Source organism: Mus musculus, chromosome 12, assembly GCF_000001635.26.
Source record: "Mus musculus strain C57BL/6J chromosome 12, GRCm38.p6 C57BL/6J".
In the NCBI taxonomy this organism is placed as follows: Eukaryota; Metazoa; Chordata; class Mammalia; order Rodentia; family Muridae; genus Mus; species Mus musculus.
The window spans coordinates 38207383-38226337 of NC_000078.6; the positions used below are offsets into that span (position 1 = coordinate 38207383).

Genomic DNA, 18955 nt, shown 5'->3' on the forward strand with positions numbered 1-18955 from the left:
AAATGTTTAAATTAATTACCTCTCCTGTATCCCTAATTTGTTGCACAAATTACAGAATGAAGGTATAGGAGACTTGAATACTTCTTACATCCACTTTGTAAATACACTGAAATTTTATTAACATCAATGAGAGGAGGGTGTTGGTAGATGCCACGTGGATGTAAGTAAATAAGGCTGATGTTATTTAGAATTGGCTTTTTTTGCTTAATGTATTGACTGATACCTGTATTACAGTACTTGGAGGCTTAAAACAGAAGTTCATCACAAATTCAATTATAGCCTAGTCTATATATAGTGAGTTTCAGACCAGCCAGAGCTACAGAAGGATCCTACCAAGAAACTGAAATTCATCTTTTGCACTATAAATACAGTTATAAAACAAGAATAATATCCGAAAATAGAAATCCACTCTGACATTTGAAGCAGCTATGAGGCTATATAATATCGTGATTTTAAGAAAAATATGAAAGTATAGACATGCAATTGTGAATATAATATTAAAAGCAATAATAAGAAAGAAATATGCTATTTATGATGTGAAATGCTAAAGTCTGAATCAATAATTTTTCTGATGCTAGCTTCTCAAGTCTCTCTATTTTCTAAAGAATAGGAGATAAAACAAAACATCTGGTGATGTGATAATGCTATTTTTAACCCTCTAGTCTCAGGGTTTTTTAATGTAAAAGGAGTAAACACATGTAATAAGGTAATCATTAGGGCTGTCAAAGTATTTGATTCCCTCTTATTATACAATAACAATATTTTATTATATATAATACATACCCTGTTTAATAGCATACACATAGCTGGGCAGTGGTGGCTCACACCTTTAATCCCAGCACTTGAGAGGCAGAGGCAATGCGGATTTCTGAGTTCGAGGCCAGTCTGGTCTACAAAGTGAGTTCCAGGACAGCCAGGGTTATAAAGAGAAACCCTGTCTCGACACCCCCCCAAAAAAGAAAACAAAAACAAAAGAAATTTGATTGTCACACACTTCTAAAATTATAGTGCAGTGACCTGAAGTATTTTTCTTTCTTAAGGTATTTCCCAGGTGTGTTCTTAAAATACTGTTGTACAGAATTGAGAGCTTACTCATTTTTACATCAAGTCCATCTTAAAATTTAATCAAAAGGAGTGTGAGTTTTTGAGAATGAGTGTCACCATCTCACCAGATACTTTCTCTTGAGTCCAGAAGTCTTAAGTGATCTGTATTTCCAGTGGCGTTTTAAATGAAAATACTGTGTTGATAACTATAGGTAGATGGTTGTACGGGGAACCTCTAGAATGAAGTCCTCTTAAATAAATGGATTTTCAGGACTTGCTATTGAAGAATATCTGGAAGGGGGCTACTAAACTTTCTCATTAGCTTAAGATAATACAAATGTAATGATCGTAGACAGGTATTCTAGGGGAAACAGTGATATTGTGGACTACTTGAAATTTGATAGTAATTAAATAATTATTATAATAACAATAATAATTAAATAATGATGAAAACTTCTATTTGAACTTTTAAACACACACACACACACACACACACACACACACACATGAAATTATCATAGAAAACTAATTCATTTGAATGCTATCCGTCAGTTCAGAATTTACCAGAGTTACTAACCTTTATTTTCTACATTCCTTTAATCTGGGAGAGTTCCCTAGTTTCATTATTTTGTCATGATGCTTCTGACAACTTCTGGTTAGTTGTTTTGTTGAATGTCCTTCCATCTGGATTTTCCAGTATGTGTGACTAGTGAACACGATTTATACAGTTTTAGACAGTGTCTAAAACTATGAAACAGAAGCCTCATCTTTTAACTTTGAAAAAACATGCACAAAAACCTATGCAAACTCACGTAAAAAACCAATATAATTTCCTTGTAAGTTGATTATACCTGTTAATCCTCCAGATTTATATAGAGATATAGATAGAGAGATAGAGAGAGAGAGATAAAGAGATAGAGATAGAGATAGAGATAGAGATAGAGATAGAGATAGAGATAGAGATAGAGATAGAGATAGAGATGAGAAGTATGGCACAGACTACTAAACTTTCCAGAGAGGTATTCCTTTAGAACCTCCGCATTCCCTCTTCCATTCTCCCGGGAAGGAGGAATAGGTAGCAGGTGCACATGGCTACTATCCCAGGTGAAATAAGTAATGGGAGACCTGGCCTTTGGCATTTTGCCAAATTTCATAGATCAATGCAATATCATTACTGCATCCTTTGGTCAGAGCGTGCTTCCCAATTGTCCACTAGACACTGTTTGCAACTTCATGCAGAATTCTCTGCTCAATTGAGCTTTACAGTTTAGGAAATGTTTTTGTGACTCCTTTGCCTCAACATGGTGGGTAAGAGAATTGGAGAAATACAGAAGGATTTCTTGACCTACAAATGTGCACACACACACGCACACACACGCACACACACATACACTCACAACACATGGTGGCGGAGAGATGGAGAGAGAGAGAGAGAGAGAAAGAGAGAGAGAATTTGTTGAGAGTATAATGTATATATAATCTTTTAAATTTATGTGTCAGGAAAGCAGGCACTATCCCACTATGAGAAGCTGAAGGGGTCTCACATTAAAAATGATTAAAAATTTTTCTAGCCTCCTATTCAGTGATTAAGTAGAATGAGGAATAAATGAATTGTGGAAGAAAATTTCATGGGTTGAGTGGATTACTAAATTTAGCTCCAGGCCAACTTTTCAGTCCATTTAGCCTCCACTTACAGAGGGTAAGCTGGCCTGACAGTTACATGGGATTTGTGTTTGGGGTTAGGACAGTGCTGAAGAACCAATGGTGACAATTTTAAGAGACCTACCCTGAACTACAGATGACACAGCACCATGGAGTAGAAGAACAGTGGTGAGTTTGGTTGGTTGGACATCACCACACTCAGGCATGGGAACCTGCTTGTGCTGGCATGCTTTGTAAGCCATTTAGCCTCTAAAGTCTTCAAAAATATAGATGAGGGCAGTTACCTGCTACAGAACTGTAGCTGAAAAAAGCTGAGTTACGAACAATTACAAAGCACATTTTTCAATGTTTTATTTTACTGGTTATTTTATTTATTTACATTTCAAATGTTATCCTCCTTCCCAGTTAAACCCCCTATCACCTCCCCACCACTTCCCTCCTGCTTCTTTGAGGGTGTTCCCATACACACCCTGTCATGCCTCAGTACACTAGCCTTCCCCTATGGTGGGTCATCCAGCCTCCACAGGACAAAAGAATTCGCCTCCCACTAATGTGAGATAAATTAATCCTCGGCTCCATATGCATCTGGAGCTGTGGGTTCCTTCATGAGTATTTAGTTGGTGGTTTAATCCCTTGGAGCTTTAGGGGTCAGACTGGTTGATATTGTTCTTCCTATGGGGTTCCAAACCCCTCTGTCTCCTTCAGTCCTTCCCCTAACTCCTCCTTTAGGGTCCCTGCACTTAGTCTGATGTTTGGCTGCATGTATCCATATCTCTGTTGGTCAGGCTCTGGCACAGCCTATCAGGGAACAGCTATACCAGGCTCCTGTCAGCAAGTGCTTCTTGGCATCAGCAATATGTTTTGAATTTTAGTGTCTGTAGATGGGATGGATCCCAAGGTGGAAAAGTCTCTGGATGGCCTTTCCTTCCGCCTCTGCTCCATTCTTTGTCATGGCATTTCCTTTAGACTGGAGCAATGTTGTTAATATTAATATTAATATTGTTGTGATGGTCGGATGGTCCCATCCCTCAACCAGGAGCCATGCATAACCTCTGGATATAGTCTCTACAGGTTCTCTCTCCCCTTTATTGGGTATTTCTGTTAATGTCATCTCTGTTGGGTCCTGGGAACCTCTTTGGTCACTGGCATCTTGGTCTTCCTAGTGACTAGCCCCAGTTCCCCATCCCCCACTGCTACACGCTTCAGTTCAATTTGCTGATCCTCTGTACATCTCTCCAGTCTCCTCCCATATGTGCTCCTGTTCACATTTGTACCTCGCCCTCCTCTCTCCCTCCCAGTACCCTCCCTCCTTCTACCTCCTGTGATTATTTTTGCCCCTTCTGAGTAGGACTGAAGCATCCACACTTTGGTCTTCCTTATTCTTGGGTTTCATATGGTCTGTGAGTTGTATTATGGGTTTTCTGAGGGTTTTTTTTTGGTTAATATTCACTCAATGGTTACTTCAATAAAGAAGAATCTTTAATTCATAAAATATTTTGAAAATGCAAACCAAATGACTAAAATCAAGACAAATTAAGAACGTTTAACAATACACAAGAATCAAACTTGTAATATTAGGAAACATATTTAAAAGCATTTTTATAATAACATGAATGGACAAGCCTAGTGCCTGGTGGGATAGATTTGAAAAAAACATATTCACATAATTTAAAATTCATTCATCAGTAGAAATAAATAAGAAACAGTTACACATAGAAAGCTCTAGAGCAACAACATTGATGGAAATTAGTACCAGTACTGGGGAGGAAATGGTACAGAATGCAGATTGAAGCCTACACCTGGCATCCCAGTATTCAAATGTGTAAACTGTGTTTGTGAGGAATAACTATTATAGGGCGGAAAAGGACAGGAAAATATGCAGATTGTAAGAGGTGTTCTGCTAAAGTGTGAGATTGGTACCTAGGCATTTTTGTCATTGTACATGACACAAATATATTAAATGATGCAAGAATGGAAGGAAAATATTTGCAACATATTTGCAACATATATAATATACATCTTGATGCCCAAGAAAATGAATGAAAATTACACCCTAAATACCTTTGAATTTTATTAATAGATTGTGGGCTCAGTTAAATTTTATGCATTTTAAAATATAATTATATATTGTTTAACATAGCTCTGAAAGGTACCATTTAAAGGAATTTAACTTAAATGAAAAATATCAGTCACAATATATAAAATGATTATTAAATAACATTAATAGACACACAGTTGAAGAGATTTCAAGATTTGTATTGTACTGCTCATGGAGAAGGTCACATGTCACCAAAAAATTATATGGAAATGTTCAACTATGTTCTAAACAGACATTAGATTACACACACACACACAGAGAGAGAGAGAGAGACAGAGAGAGAGAGACAGAGAGAGAGAGAGAGAGAGAGAGAGAGAGAGAGAGAGAGAGAGAGAGAGAGAGAGAGAGAAAGGTGTTTATTTATTCTCTTGAAGCCAAGCTGTAATATTCAAATGTACTTATTACTCAAGGGGGTTCAAGGAATTGGACACTCTTATTGACTCTGGGAATTGACTCATTAAAAGCAATAAAATATATGTGCAAATTAAAGTCCATTGTACTCTAAAGTAGCCTCACACACATGCAGATTTTCACACAAATGTGATACAGATAGTAACTAGAATATTAATTTTTTAATAGTAAAAAACAGGTTTTTTTAACTTCATGTTACTGGGGATTGAACTCAGCTCCTCACACATGCCAAGAAAGTAATGTCTCCACTGAGTCATTTCTCCAGCCTATAATAAAATTCCCGACACAATATAAAAGGTCAAGGAAGCAAATTATTTAATTTTGGAATCCATTCACTCATATCTAATGTGAAAACCACCTTATCGCATGATTCCATATAGAATCCATAAAGAGTTTCATATATATAGAAGTTCATAAAGAATCCTATACACCTGGAGGTAGTGAGATTATGACAGACCCATCTTTCAGAAATATTAGAAATTGAGTTAAAAGATTTAAAATAAACTAAACAAAACCTTTAGTTCGGTTAAAATAAATTTAACAAAGTAAAAACCTCCTTTTTAAAATGAACTGAGAAGGGATGAGAAGATGGCTCGGTGATTTAAGGGTACCTGCCGCCCTTTTAGGGGACCAGAGATTGGTTCTCAGCATCCATATTATTCTGTTCTTACTGTGTCTAATAGTACCCCTGGCTTTTCTAGCCTCCTCTACCATCAACACCATGTAGTCTCTCTCTTTCTGTCTCTCTCTGTTTGTTCTTTCTCTCCCCCTTCCTCTCCCTTTTTTTTGTATATAAAATTCTAAAGTAAATAAAATACACATGATACATAATGAAGCATTCTACATAACTATTTGTATGTGAGTATCAATGTGTCGATATAGAGAAAAATGACCTGGATGGTTCCCAATACTGATATGTGGGGCAAAGAGGAGGGAGAACTAGCTTTTGCCTTGCTTCCATTCTTTATTCTTCATGTGCTGCAAAATAGCATGTAAGACTATTACATGCTGGATACATTACTTGCCTCTGTGACTTCCTGGAGGTAGGTTGTGTTAATGAGCACACTGCATGCAATGGCAGCAGGAACAGTGGGCATTTAGCACATCTGACCCAGCAATTAAGCTTGAGCACTCATGGGTAATAAACACTGTTCACCAGGTCAAATGACAAGGTGAAATTTGCCTTCTGCATTGGCAGACTGAAAGTCATAAGGATGTTCTGAAAGCTAGAATTCTAACTGCAGACTGTACGATTTTTCTGTGCAGTGGAGAATGAAAAGTGTTGACCACATTATATTGACTGACATGGTAATCATATCTAAATAATTTTTTCAAAACAATGGCTGATTGACAGTACTTGTTTGTTAAAGAAATTATATAGCCTATGCTAGTATGTATTATGGTATTTTCATTACATCTGGAAGGATGTAAAAATTTGAATGTTATAATTTAATATTATGTATTTTTAATTTGGCTGTTTTTAAAAATTATATCCTTTACAGAACCTGGAATATATATATATATGTATATATATATACACACATATACAAAAATATATTTTAATGATATGTAAGATATCAATGAAAATTTAACACAAACATTTTATAAGTAAAATGTACAATTTCTTAAAGAATAGGCTAAAACTTAAAAAAAATGAGGAAGTTCTTATAAATGTAAAAATGTGCCATAAATACCTTTTTTCCAGGTTACACTTTTTTCGCGATGTCCCTGACTTCAGAGTGTTAGCATGCGGTGGAGATGGGACTGTGGGCTGGATTTTGGATTGCATAGGTAAATGAAGACCTATGTTTACTGTGCCTTGCATGAGTCTAGTAACCTTATATTCTGTCCTTGTTCTATCAATATTTCTGTCTATCAAGTATGCACAAGTATCTAAAAGCTGATGATTGCTGAATATTTTGTGTTTTTCTTTTCAGATGTACCCCTTGTTGGAACTTATTAATAGTTTAAAAACCAATGAATTGGTATTTAGAAGCTGGTACATTTTAAACAAATATTTACTTTAAAAAATTTTTTAGTCTCTGAATTGAGTAATTTCAGTTTGTTAGAGGTTCTTTCAAAATTAAGTATTAATTCAAACAAATTGACAGAATTTCTTTTTTTTTTTTCCTTTTAAAGAAATGAAGATCAGAACATTCTGTCTTGTTAGCACTGAAAAACATTTCAAATTGAAAATGTCATGGTGGGAGTGGCAGGCACTAGTCCCAGCGCAGGCTCCCCTCCCCAGTTGCCTATGTGCAGTTAGTCAAACAAAGGACATGTTCTCATCAACACTTTTCTTATCCATCTAATAATATTAGTCTACTACTAGTTTATAAAAATTGCAATTGAAAACTCTGTTATTGATATTCTAATAAAAGATATAAAATATTTATACATAATTCCTATGAAAAAGTTAAAATTCAAGAATTATAAAAATTATTGAGCAAATATATACATGATGAAGCATGTATAAGGATTTTAATGTGAAGACTAGTAAGTTTTGGCTCATTGTATGTCCAAGTTTAGTGGTATTGCATTGGTATCCATAAATTATCTCATCAACTGATTCAACACATACAAATAAACATACAGAATCACACGCGCGTGCACACACGCGCATGCACACACACACACACACACACACACACACACACACACAGATATCATGAGCTTAGGAAAGAAACAGAAAGAAAAATATATTTTTGAGATTCCTTCTAGATATGTGATGATTCAAATAAAACATATGGAACTTTGGTAACAGATCTATAGTTTGGAACCTAAAGAACGTTATGATACAAAGGTAAAGCTAATTAAATAATAAGCAAACAAACCTGATCTCAGGTCATCCAATTGGAACGCTCTGTTCATTTGCTTTGAAATATTGAAATATTATAGATAGGAACACTTAAACAGCGTTACTAACTGCCATTCACTTTCAGAATTTAACTGTTCTCAAATATATTAAACTGTCTATGGAGTTGATGTTGCAAAAGATATTTATAAAGGAACCTACTTTATTTCCTGATAATATGCATTCCTATGCTTCATGTAACTTCCTCCATCAGGATTTTAATAAGGATAAAACAGAGGCAAATACACACACACACACACACACACACACACACACCACAGACATTCATGAACATACATATAAGGCATGATTTTGAGTTAACTCAAGATATTTAAATTTTTTTCCTGATGTATAAATTATAAAAACCCTGTTACTGCCTAAAGAATGATATTTGTCTAATACATCAGTTAGTACAACATGAAACACTGTAATTTATAACTGTGTTTATAAAATTAAACTTGTAGGTATTTGAATGTACTTACTGAAATTATTTAATGGAAGTTTGTTTGCTTGTTAACATTGATGTGTTTTGGGTTCAAATATTGTTTCCATTTTCTCATTCCACAGAGAAGGCCAATGTAGTCAAGCACCCTCCAGTTGCCATCCTGCCTCTTGGGACTGGCAATGACTTAGCAAGGTGCCTGCGGTGGGGTGGAGGTAAGCATGCTGTATAGAATTCATCTGAAAAGCCAGAGAATGCCTTTAATACTGCACAATGCTTATCATGTGGGTGTAGTGATATAAGAGGATTTTATGCTTACTAAGTGTCTTAAAAATAGTCAAAAGTTTGAAGGGATTGATGGATTAAGAAGTTTAGACTGGATGATAGACTTTAATTAAATATCAATTACAGATTTGGTCGGGGGGGGGACAAGTTTTCAAAATGTCTCTAATTTGGCCTTTTCTTGATTAGAAAATAAGGTACACATTTAGAACTCTAAGGCACTATTCAGTCTGTTAATTTGCTATTATCTTCTAGTGTAGAAAGTAGATAGAGGTTGTTGCAGCCTAAAATGGAGCATGTCTAAGGATTATGAGTAGACATTGGACAAAAACAATTTCCTACACTGAAATTATGACAAATGTGATAAAATTAAAAAATAACAACTAAAATTGGAGAAAGAAACATTGATGAGTTACTTTGCCAAGAGTGAATACACTAAGTAGTATTATTTGGAATTTACATTACTATAATCATTGTGATCTATGCTTGTGTATAAGCATACACTCACTCACTCCCATCTCACTGCCCTAGCATTCCTCTACACTGGGGCAAGCCTTCAGAGGACCAAGGACCTCCCTTCCCACTGATGCCAGATAAGGCCCCTTCAGCTCTTTCAGTCCTTCCCCTAACTCCTGCATTGCGGTCCCTCTGCTGAGTCCAATGGTTGGATGCGAGCATCCTTATCTGTATTGGTCAGGATCTAGCAGAGCCTCTCAGGAGACAGCTATATCAAGTTCCTGTCAGCAAGTACTTCTTGGCATCCACAATAGTGTCTGAATTTGGTGTCTGTATGTGGGATGGATCCCCAGGTGGGGCAATTTCTGGATGGCCTTTCCTTCAGTCTCTGCTCCACTCTTTGTTCCCGTATTTCCTTTAGACAGGAGCAATTCTGAGGTAAACTTTTGGAGATGGGTGGGTAGCCCCATCCCTCAACCAAGGATCAGGGGTGGGCATGTGGAAGCTCTAAATATGGTCTCAACAGGTTTTCCCCCACCCCTTGTGTGGTATTTCAGCTAATGGCATCCCTGTGGGGTCGTGGGAGGCTCTTGCTTTCCTGGAATGTGGGACTTTCTGGTTGCTACCCTCTGCCCCCCATCCCCCATTGCTGCACCTAAGACTCTCTAATAACCTGTGAATTGATCCCATAATGAAAAGCCTTCACTCACTTGGAGGAGAAGATTAATGGTCACATCATCCTGGTGTAGACTTCATAAGCAGAGGGGACCGGGTTTAGTGTCTAAGGACTAAGAAGTGGTAAGGAGCCTGTCTTATGCAACTTACAGTAAGATGGTGGATCAAGCAGAGTGCACATGAAGACAATAATTCAGGGTAGACTCAAAAATACTTTGCTAAGGCGTTGTAGCTACCCAATGATTGCCAGACAATTACAGATTGTACTAAAGAAATAATCTTTAAATTATAAATATTTTTGTATCTAAACACACTTTGAGATATTTGAAGCAGTCTCCAAAGACATTGTGAATCAGAAGCCCTTGGGGAGCTTATTAAAAAATAAAATGGTTGACCCTACCCTCAATATCCTGAATGGAAAACCCTTGGGATAGAACTCAGGCAGACAATAGGTCATTTGGGAAAAAAAATAAAAAATAAAATCCTCCCAAGTAACTGTGATTTAGAACAAAGTTGAGAAGTTTTGTTGCATATCTATCTATCCATCTGTTGTACTTTTATATAAGCAGAATTGGAAGATAAATTAAAAATACCACATATTCTATTTGGCATTTTCAAATGCGTATTATAGTAAAAGGATATTATTAATAATCAGTACAATACCATGTGACTGTCAAAGATAAAGATATACCCATTACAAGATACCTCTGTTCACCAGTTTTCATACATGTGTATTTATTAAAGTGAAGGGTACTATCAGAGTGACATAGTATGACTATAGTCGTACACATAATCTGCTGTATACATTTGATGTTTAAAAAATTCTTTTGATCTTTGAAAATTTAATTTGTTATTTTTTTGTTTTCAAACAATCAAGTGAATTATGTCTCAAATTAAATTAAAAAGTCGATATTTATGTAGGTAAGCTTCATATAAAACCACATAAGTGATATCATTGGTGGAAGGATAAGGGTTGCCTCATAAGTCAAAGATGAGATTAGAGATGAATTCTCAAAGTGCTTAGTATATTCTGGCCCAGTAGAGAGGAAATAAATTAGTGGCTCTTATTCTTTTAGAGAATAAATCTTCCTTAAATCATGTGGGCTGTAAATCTGTGAAGAATGATATGCATATACATTCAACAAAGTCTGGTGCTATGGAAGAATGAATTATGCTGTCATATACTACCATATACTACCAAGAATGAATTAAACTACCAATAGCTAGATGGTCAATATGGCCTTCGTAAGGAATTCTCATTTTCTTAGAAGCTTAGCTATGAAGAAAAAGAGAGTTTCAACTGTTGAAATGACTAAAGGAAGCCTGATGGAATTTTAAAAGTGCACAGTTCTTAGGAGATGGATATTAGGGTTGGTGAGCCTGAACTAGTCTTATATAATATTTCTTACATAATATTTTAAACCATTCTATGATTTGCAAGTGACTCACTATAAGCATACTATTACGTTTTATGCTTTGAAATTATATATTACACCATACATTTTAAGATAATACTCAGTAATTTCCACGTAATTACTATTTATTCTAATCTCTGCTTCATCTGTTTAATAGTGCTTAGTTTTGAAATCTGGCATGGGAATTATCATGGGCTCTGGCATTGGGATTTCGAGTTTTGGTGATTGAAAATATCAGTCTCGAAGGCAATGCATTCTCTTCTAGCCTGGGTTGTATTGGAGGATGCCTCTTTCTTTTTCATTTAAAATAGTGAGTTCTACAAGTAATACACATGTTATTAGATGTAACCACTACTCATGGCTTCTAGCACTTCCTTGTTAAACAAATTAGTAAATTGGAGGTCAAAAGTTGGAGGTAGAAACTATCCAAAATGTTTCAACCAAGGCTATAATTTTTGGAACATATAAAAACATATGAGTGTGAGTGTGGTTATGTATATAATATAGTAAATCAGAGATACAGGGATTATTTTACATAGAAGTGTTAAAATTTTAGAAAGGTTAATTTATTTATTTTGTGTATATGAGCACACTGTATACATCTTCAGACACACCAGAAGAGATCATCCAATTCCATTACAGATGGTTGTGAGTCACCATGTGGTTGCTGGGAATTGATCTCAGGAGTTCTGGAAGGGCAAACAGTACTCTAAACCTCTGAGTCAACTCCCTAGCCCCAAAAGTGTTAATTTTAAAATAGTCTTATATACTTCTTGAGAATTAATACAAGTATTTTGATCATATTCACCACTACTACTGTCTTTCAGTGTTCCCAAAGACCCCCCAACAATTGTCCCTTTTCACCAGAATGTACTTTTTGTAGCCCATTGACTCAATTAGTCCTGCTAGTCTGTGTATAGATGTAATAACCACCCAGTAGAAGATGGACCACATCTCAATGGCCACACTGCCAAAGAAAACTATTACCTCTCCTCCTTCTGCCATCCGTTGACAAAATCTCCTGGGGTACCTGCCTTCTAAGCAACTCTCCCTGTCTAAGATGCTCATTCTGCAGGTGATGCCCACTGGTGGAGGTCCAGGAGTATGGCAGGTGTACTGTATCCAAGAGATATTTCACGCAACTATCCTGTCCTCTTGCTTTCCAGCCCTTTCTGCCTTTCTCTCGTGATATTTCCTGTACCCTGAGTAAGGGTGAAGTGAATATAAATACTTCATTGTTGCACCCACAGTTACCCATTCTCAGTGCACTGACCATAATGAGTCTTCATTAACCAGAGCCCATTGCAAAATAAAGCTTTGTTGACCAAGGTGAGGGCAGCACCAAACTGTGGGTATAAATATAAACACTTTGAAGATAATTTGCCATGTCTGTTTAGCAAAACAAGAATAATAAGTGTCCTCGGACATGACCTTTCCAGTTGTGGACTTTGGTTGTGTCTACCATATTAAGCATGAATTCCCTTCTATACAACAAGCCTCCAATTAAACCAGAAAGTGATCTGTTACCCACATATCAGTACTGATTCTGCATCAGTGAGTACATCATGCCAGGCGGGTCAGTATTATAGCATGCAGGGCCCATAGCTGAGTCAGCTAATTGATTCCTTTCCTTTTTACCATCTGTCTTACACAGAACCCTCTGGCAATATAACAATGATCCAGAAGAGATGACAATTTCTGTGTCAGTGCAAAACTCATTTCTTTATGTCTAGTAATCCAAAAATGTGTTATTTACGACAATGTGTCCATACCATAAGTTTATTAATTATGTTGGGCAACTGACAACAATTATCAATAGTGCATGCTGTTTGGGGAACATCTGAGACTTGCCTGAACACAGTAACTGTGAGAAGGTATCCCACTCATGTCTTTTGTGAGTAGCATTGTATCTCCATTCCAGTCCATTTTATTTATTTATTTGTTTGTTTATTTATTTATTTATTTATTTATTTGTAAGAATGTTTTAATTTACATACAGACCAGTAGATTTCCATGTGCTGTTTTATATATCCCCAACTTTGCATAATTTAACCTCTGTCCTTCCCTTCGCTGTCTTATTTGTCCCCATCCCCACTTAAAGCCCTTGCATGATCTCCTCTCTTTTTTCATGTGACACATATTTAACAATCGCTCCAATTTTGTATTTTAAATAAAATGGTAAAATAGCATGTTTCTGTATGGATTCTTCATACAGCATCATTTTGGTTAGCTATCTTCTCAGCTTCGTCCTTTCTTCTTTTCCACAGTACCTCACTGCCTGAATCTTCCCTCCTCAGTGTTCTGTTTTGAAGGCAATTTGACATGTCTGTTTAGAAAAGCAAAGTAGTAAGTTTCCTGGGTTATGATCTTCCAAGTCACAGACTTATGCTGTGTATATATTAAGCAAGATTGCTTCCTATAAAACAAGCCTCAAATTTACTTTACTTTTATCTAGCTTTATTCTCAGGTACTTTATTTATGTTTTTTTTCATTGTTCTATTGGTTATTTTATTTATTTACATTCCAAATGTTTTCCCACTTCCAGTTTCCCCTCCATAAGGCCCCATCCCCTCCTCCCTCTCCCCTGCCTCTATGAGGGTGCTCCCACACCCGCCCATCCACTCCTGCTTCAGTGGCCTAGTGTTTCTCTACCCTGGGTCATCAAGCCTCCATAGGACAAAGAGGCTCCCCTCCCAGTGATGCCACATAAGGTAACTACATATCCAGCTGGACCCATGGGTATCCCTGGGCACTCTTTGGTGGCTTAGTCCGTGCGAGATTTGGGGGTCTGGTTGGTTGTTATTGTTGTTTTTCCTATGAGGTTGCAACTCCCTTGAGCTCCTACAGTCCTTGCCCTAACTTCGCCATTGGGATCCCCACAGTCAGCCCAAAGTATGACTGTGGACACCCTCATTTGTATTGGTCCATCACTTTTTTTTCCGTTTTTAGGTGTGTTTTATTATTTTTTTAGGTATTTATTTCATTTACATTTCCAATGCTATCACAAAAGTCCCCCACAATCTCCCCCACATCCTCCCCCACCCACTCCCCCACCTACCCACCCCCACTTCTTGGCCTTGGCGTTCCCCTGTACTGAGGCATATAAAGTTTGCACGACCAATGGGTCTCTCTTTCCAAAGATGGCCAACTAGGCCATCTTCTGATATATATGCAGCTAGAGAGAGGAGATGGGGGGGTACTGGTTAGTTCATACTGTTGTTTCACCTATAGGGTTGCAGATCACCCCAGCTCCTTGGGTACTTTCTCTAGCTCCTCCATTGGGGGCCCTGTGATCCATCCAATAGCTATGAGCATCCACTTCTATGTTTGCTAGGTCCTGGCATAGTCTCAAAAGAGACAGCTATATCAGGGTCCTTTCAGCAAAATCTTGCTAGCGTATGCAATGGTGTCAGTGTTTGGAGACTGATTATGTGATGGATCCCGGATATGACAGTCTGTAGATGGTCCATCCTTTGGTCTCAGCTCCAAACTTTGTCTCTGTAACTGCTTTCATGGGTGTTTTGTTCCCCATTCTAAGAAGGGGCAAAGTATCCACACTTTGGTCTTCGTTGTGCTTCAGTTTCATGTGTTTAGCAAATTGTATCTTATGTCTTGGGTATTCTAAGTTTCTGGGCTAATATCCACTTATCAGTGAGTACATGTTCTGTGAGTTCTTTTGTGATTGGGTTACCTCACTCAGGATGCTGCCCTCCAGGTTCATCCATTTGCCTAGGAATTTCACAAATTCATTATTTTTAATAGCTGAGTAGTACTCCATTGTGTAAATGTACCACATTTTCTGTATCCTTTTCTCTGTTGAGGGGCATCTGGGTTCTTTCCGGCTTCTGGCTATTATAAATAAGGCTGCTATGAACATAGTGGAGCATGTGTCCTTCTTACCGGTTGGAACATCTTCTATGTATATGCCCAGGAGAGGTATTGTGGGATCCTCCAGTAGTACTATGTCCAATTTTCAGTGGAACCGCCAGACTGATTTCCAGAGTGGTTGCACAAGCTTGCAATCCCACCAACAATGGAGGAGTGTTCCTCTTTCTCCACATCCTTGCCAGCATCTGCTGTCACCTGAATTTTTGATCTTAGCCATTCTGACTGGTGTGAGGTGGAATCTCAGGGTTGTTTTGATTTGCATTTCCCTGATGATTAAGGATGCTGAACATTTTTTTCAGGTGCTTCTTAGCCATTCTATATTCCTCAGGTGAGATTTCTTTGTTTAGCTCTGAGCCCCATTTTTTTCTTTTTTAAAAATTTTTAAATATTTTTTATTATGTATTTTCCTCAATTACATTTCCAATGCTATCCCAAAAGTCTCCCATACCCCCCCCCACTTCCCTACCCACCCATTCCCATTTTTTTTTTGGCCCTGATGTTCCCCTGGACTGGGGCATATAAAATTTGTGTGTCCAATGGGCCTCTCTTTCCAGTGATGGCCAACTAGGCCATCTTTTGATACATATGCAGCTAGAGTCAAGAGCTCCGGGGTACTGGTTAGTTCATAATGTTGTTCCACCTATAGGGTTGCAGATCCCTTTAGCTCCTTGGGTACTTTCTCTATCTCCTCCATTGGGAGCCCTGTGATCCATCCACTAGCTGACTGTGAGCATCTACTTTGTGTTTGCTAGGCCCGGCATAGTCTCACAAAAGACAGCTATATCTGGGTCCTTTCAGCAAAATCTTGCTAGTGTATGCAATGGTGTCAGCGTTTGGATGCTGATTATGGGGTGGATCCCTGGTATGGCAGTCTCTAGATGGTCAATCCTTTCTTCACAGCTCCTAACTTTGTCTCTGTAACTCCTCCCATGGGTGATTTTAAATGGGGTTATTTGATTTTCTGGAGTCCACCTTCTTGAGTTCTTTTTATATATTAGATATTAGCCCCCTATCTGACTTAGGATTGGTAATGATCCTTTCCCAATCTCTTTGTGGCTTTTTTGTCTTATTGACTGTGTTTTGCCTTACAGAAGCTTTTCAATTTTATAAGGTCCCATTTGTCGATTCTCGATCTTACAGCACAAACCATTGCTGTTCAATTCAGGAATGTTTCCCCTGTGCCCATATCTTCCAGGCTTTTCCCTACTTTCTGCGCTATAAGTATCAGTATCTCTGGTTTTATGTGCAGTTCCTTAATCCAGTTAGATTTTACCTTAGTACAAGGAGTTAGGAATGGGTCAAATCGCATTCTTCTACATGATAACCACTAGTTGTGCTAGCACCATTTTTTTTTTGAAAATGCTCTTTTTCCCACTGGAAGGTCAAATATCAAGTGACCATATCAAGTGTGGGTTCATTTCTGGGTCTTCAGTTATATTCCATTTGTCTACTTGTCTGTCACTCTACCAGTACCATGCAGTTTTTATCACAATTGCTCTGTAGTAAAGCTTTAGGTCAGGCATGGTGATTCCACCAGAGGTTTTTTTTTTTTTTTTTTTTTTTTTTTTTTTTTTTTTTTGTCCTTGAGAAGAGATTTTGCTATCCTAGGTTTTTTGTTATTCCAGATGAATTTGCAGATTGCCCTTTCTAATTCGTTGAAGAATTGAGTTGGCATTTTGATGGGGATTTCATTGAATCTGTAGATTGCTTTTGGCAAGATAGCTATTTTTACTATATTGATCCAGCCAATCCGTAAGCATGGGAGATCTTTCCATCTTCTGAGATCTTCTTTAATTTCTTTCTTCAGAGACTTGAAGTTCTCATCAATCATACAGATCTTTCACTTCTTTAGTTAGAATCACGCCAAGATATTTTATATTATTTGTGACTATTGAGAAGGGTGTTGTTTCCCTAATTTCTTTCTCAGTCTGTTTATCCTTTATGTAGAGAAAGGCCATTGACTTGTTTGAGTTAATTTTATATCCAGCTACTTCACTGAAGCTGTTTATCAGGTTTAGGAGTTCTCTGGTGGAATTTTTAGGGTCACTTATATATACTATCCTATCATCTGCAAAAAGTGATATTTTGACTTCTTCCTTTCCAATTTGTATCCCCTTGATCTCCTTTTGTTGTCGAATTGCTCTGGCTAGGACTTCAAGTACAATGTTGAATAGGTAGGAAAAAAGTGGGCAGCCTTGTCTACTCCTTGATTTTAGTGGGATTGCTTCCAGCTTCTCACCATTTACTTTGATGTTGGCTACTGGTTTGCTGTAGATTGCGTTTATCATGGTTAGGTATGGGCCTTGAATTCCTGATCTTTCCAAGACTTTTATCATGAATGGGTGTTGGATTTTGTCAAATGCTTTTTCTGAGTCTAATGAGATGATTATGTGGTTTTGTCTTTGAGTTTGTTTATATACTGGATTACATTGATGGATTTCTGTATATTAAACCAGCCCTGAATCCCTGGGTTGAAACCTACTTGGTCAGGATGGATGATTGTTTTGATGTGTTCTTGAATTCGGTTAGCAAGAAATTTATTGAGGATTTTTGCATCGATATTCATAAGGGAAATTGGGCTGAAGTTCTCTATCTTTTTTGGTCTTTCTGTGGTTTAGGTATCAGAGTAATTTTGGCTTCATAGAATGAGTTGGGTAGAGTGTCTTCTGCTTCTATTTTGTGGAATAGTTTTTGAAGAACTGGGATTAGATCTTCTTTGAAGGTCTGATAGAACTCCTCACTAAACCCATCAGTTCCTGGGCTTTATTTGGTTGGGAGACTATTAATGACTGCTTCTATTTCTTTAGGAGATATAGGACTGTTTAGATCATTAATATGATCCTGATTTAACTTTTGTACCTGGTATTTGTCTAGAAACTTGTCAATTTGTCCAGGTTCTCCAGTTTTGTTGAGTATAGATTTTTGTAGAAGGATCTGGTGGTATTTTGGATTTCTTCAGGATCTGCCATTATGTTTCCCTTTTCATTTCTGATTTTGTTAATTAGGATGCTGTCTCTGTGCCCTCTAGTGAGTCTGGCTAAGGGTTTTTCTATCTTGTTGATTTTCTCAAAAACTATCTCCTCATTTTGTTGATTCTTTGAATAGTTCTTCTTGTTTCCATTTGGTTGTTTTCACCCCTGAGTTTGATTATATCCTGCTATTTACTCCTCTTGGGTGAATTTGCTTCCTTTTGTTCTAGAGCTTTTAGGTGTGTTGTCAAGATGCTAGTGTGTGCTCTCTCTAGTTTCTTTTTGGAGGCATTCAGAGCTATGAGTTTTCCTCTTAGAAATACTCTCATTGTGTGCCATAAGTTTGGGTATGTTGTGGCTTCATTTTCATTAAACTCTAAAAAGTCCTTAATTTCTTTCTTAATTCCTTCCTTGAACAAGGTATCATTGAAAAGAGTGTTTTTCAGTTTCCATGTGAATGTTGGCTTTCTATTATTTATGTTGTTATTGAAGATAAGTCTTAGTCCATGGTGATCTGATAGGATGCATGGGGGCAATTTCAATATTTTTGTATCTGTTGAGGTCTGTCTTGTGACAAATTATATGGTTAATTTTGGAGAAGGTACCATGAGGTGCTGAGAAGAAGGTATATCCTTTTGTTTTAGAATAAAATGTTCTGTAGATATCTGTTAGATCCATTTGTTTCATAACTTCTGGTATTTTCACTGTGTCCCTGTTTAGTTTCTGTTTCCATGGTCTATCCATTGGTGAAAGTGGTAT

General features: G+C 37.2%; 1 protein-coding gene across 8 annotated transcripts in view; it reads left to right on the top strand.

Annotated features, from left to right (window-relative positions):
• Dgkb (diacylglycerol kinase, beta) overlaps positions 1–18955 on the top strand; it is a 754071-nt gene that overhangs the window by 327214 nt on the left and 407902 nt on the right. For all 8 annotated transcript variants that reach the window (XM_006515068.3, XM_017315019.2, NM_001361688.1 and 5 more), the window contains 2 exons: positions 6921–7006; positions 8637–8726. In XM_006515068.3, the coding sequence (XP_006515131.1) occupies positions 6921–7006; positions 8637–8726 (176 nt within the window). The remainder of the gene's footprint in view (positions 1–6920; positions 7007–8636; positions 8727–18955) is intronic.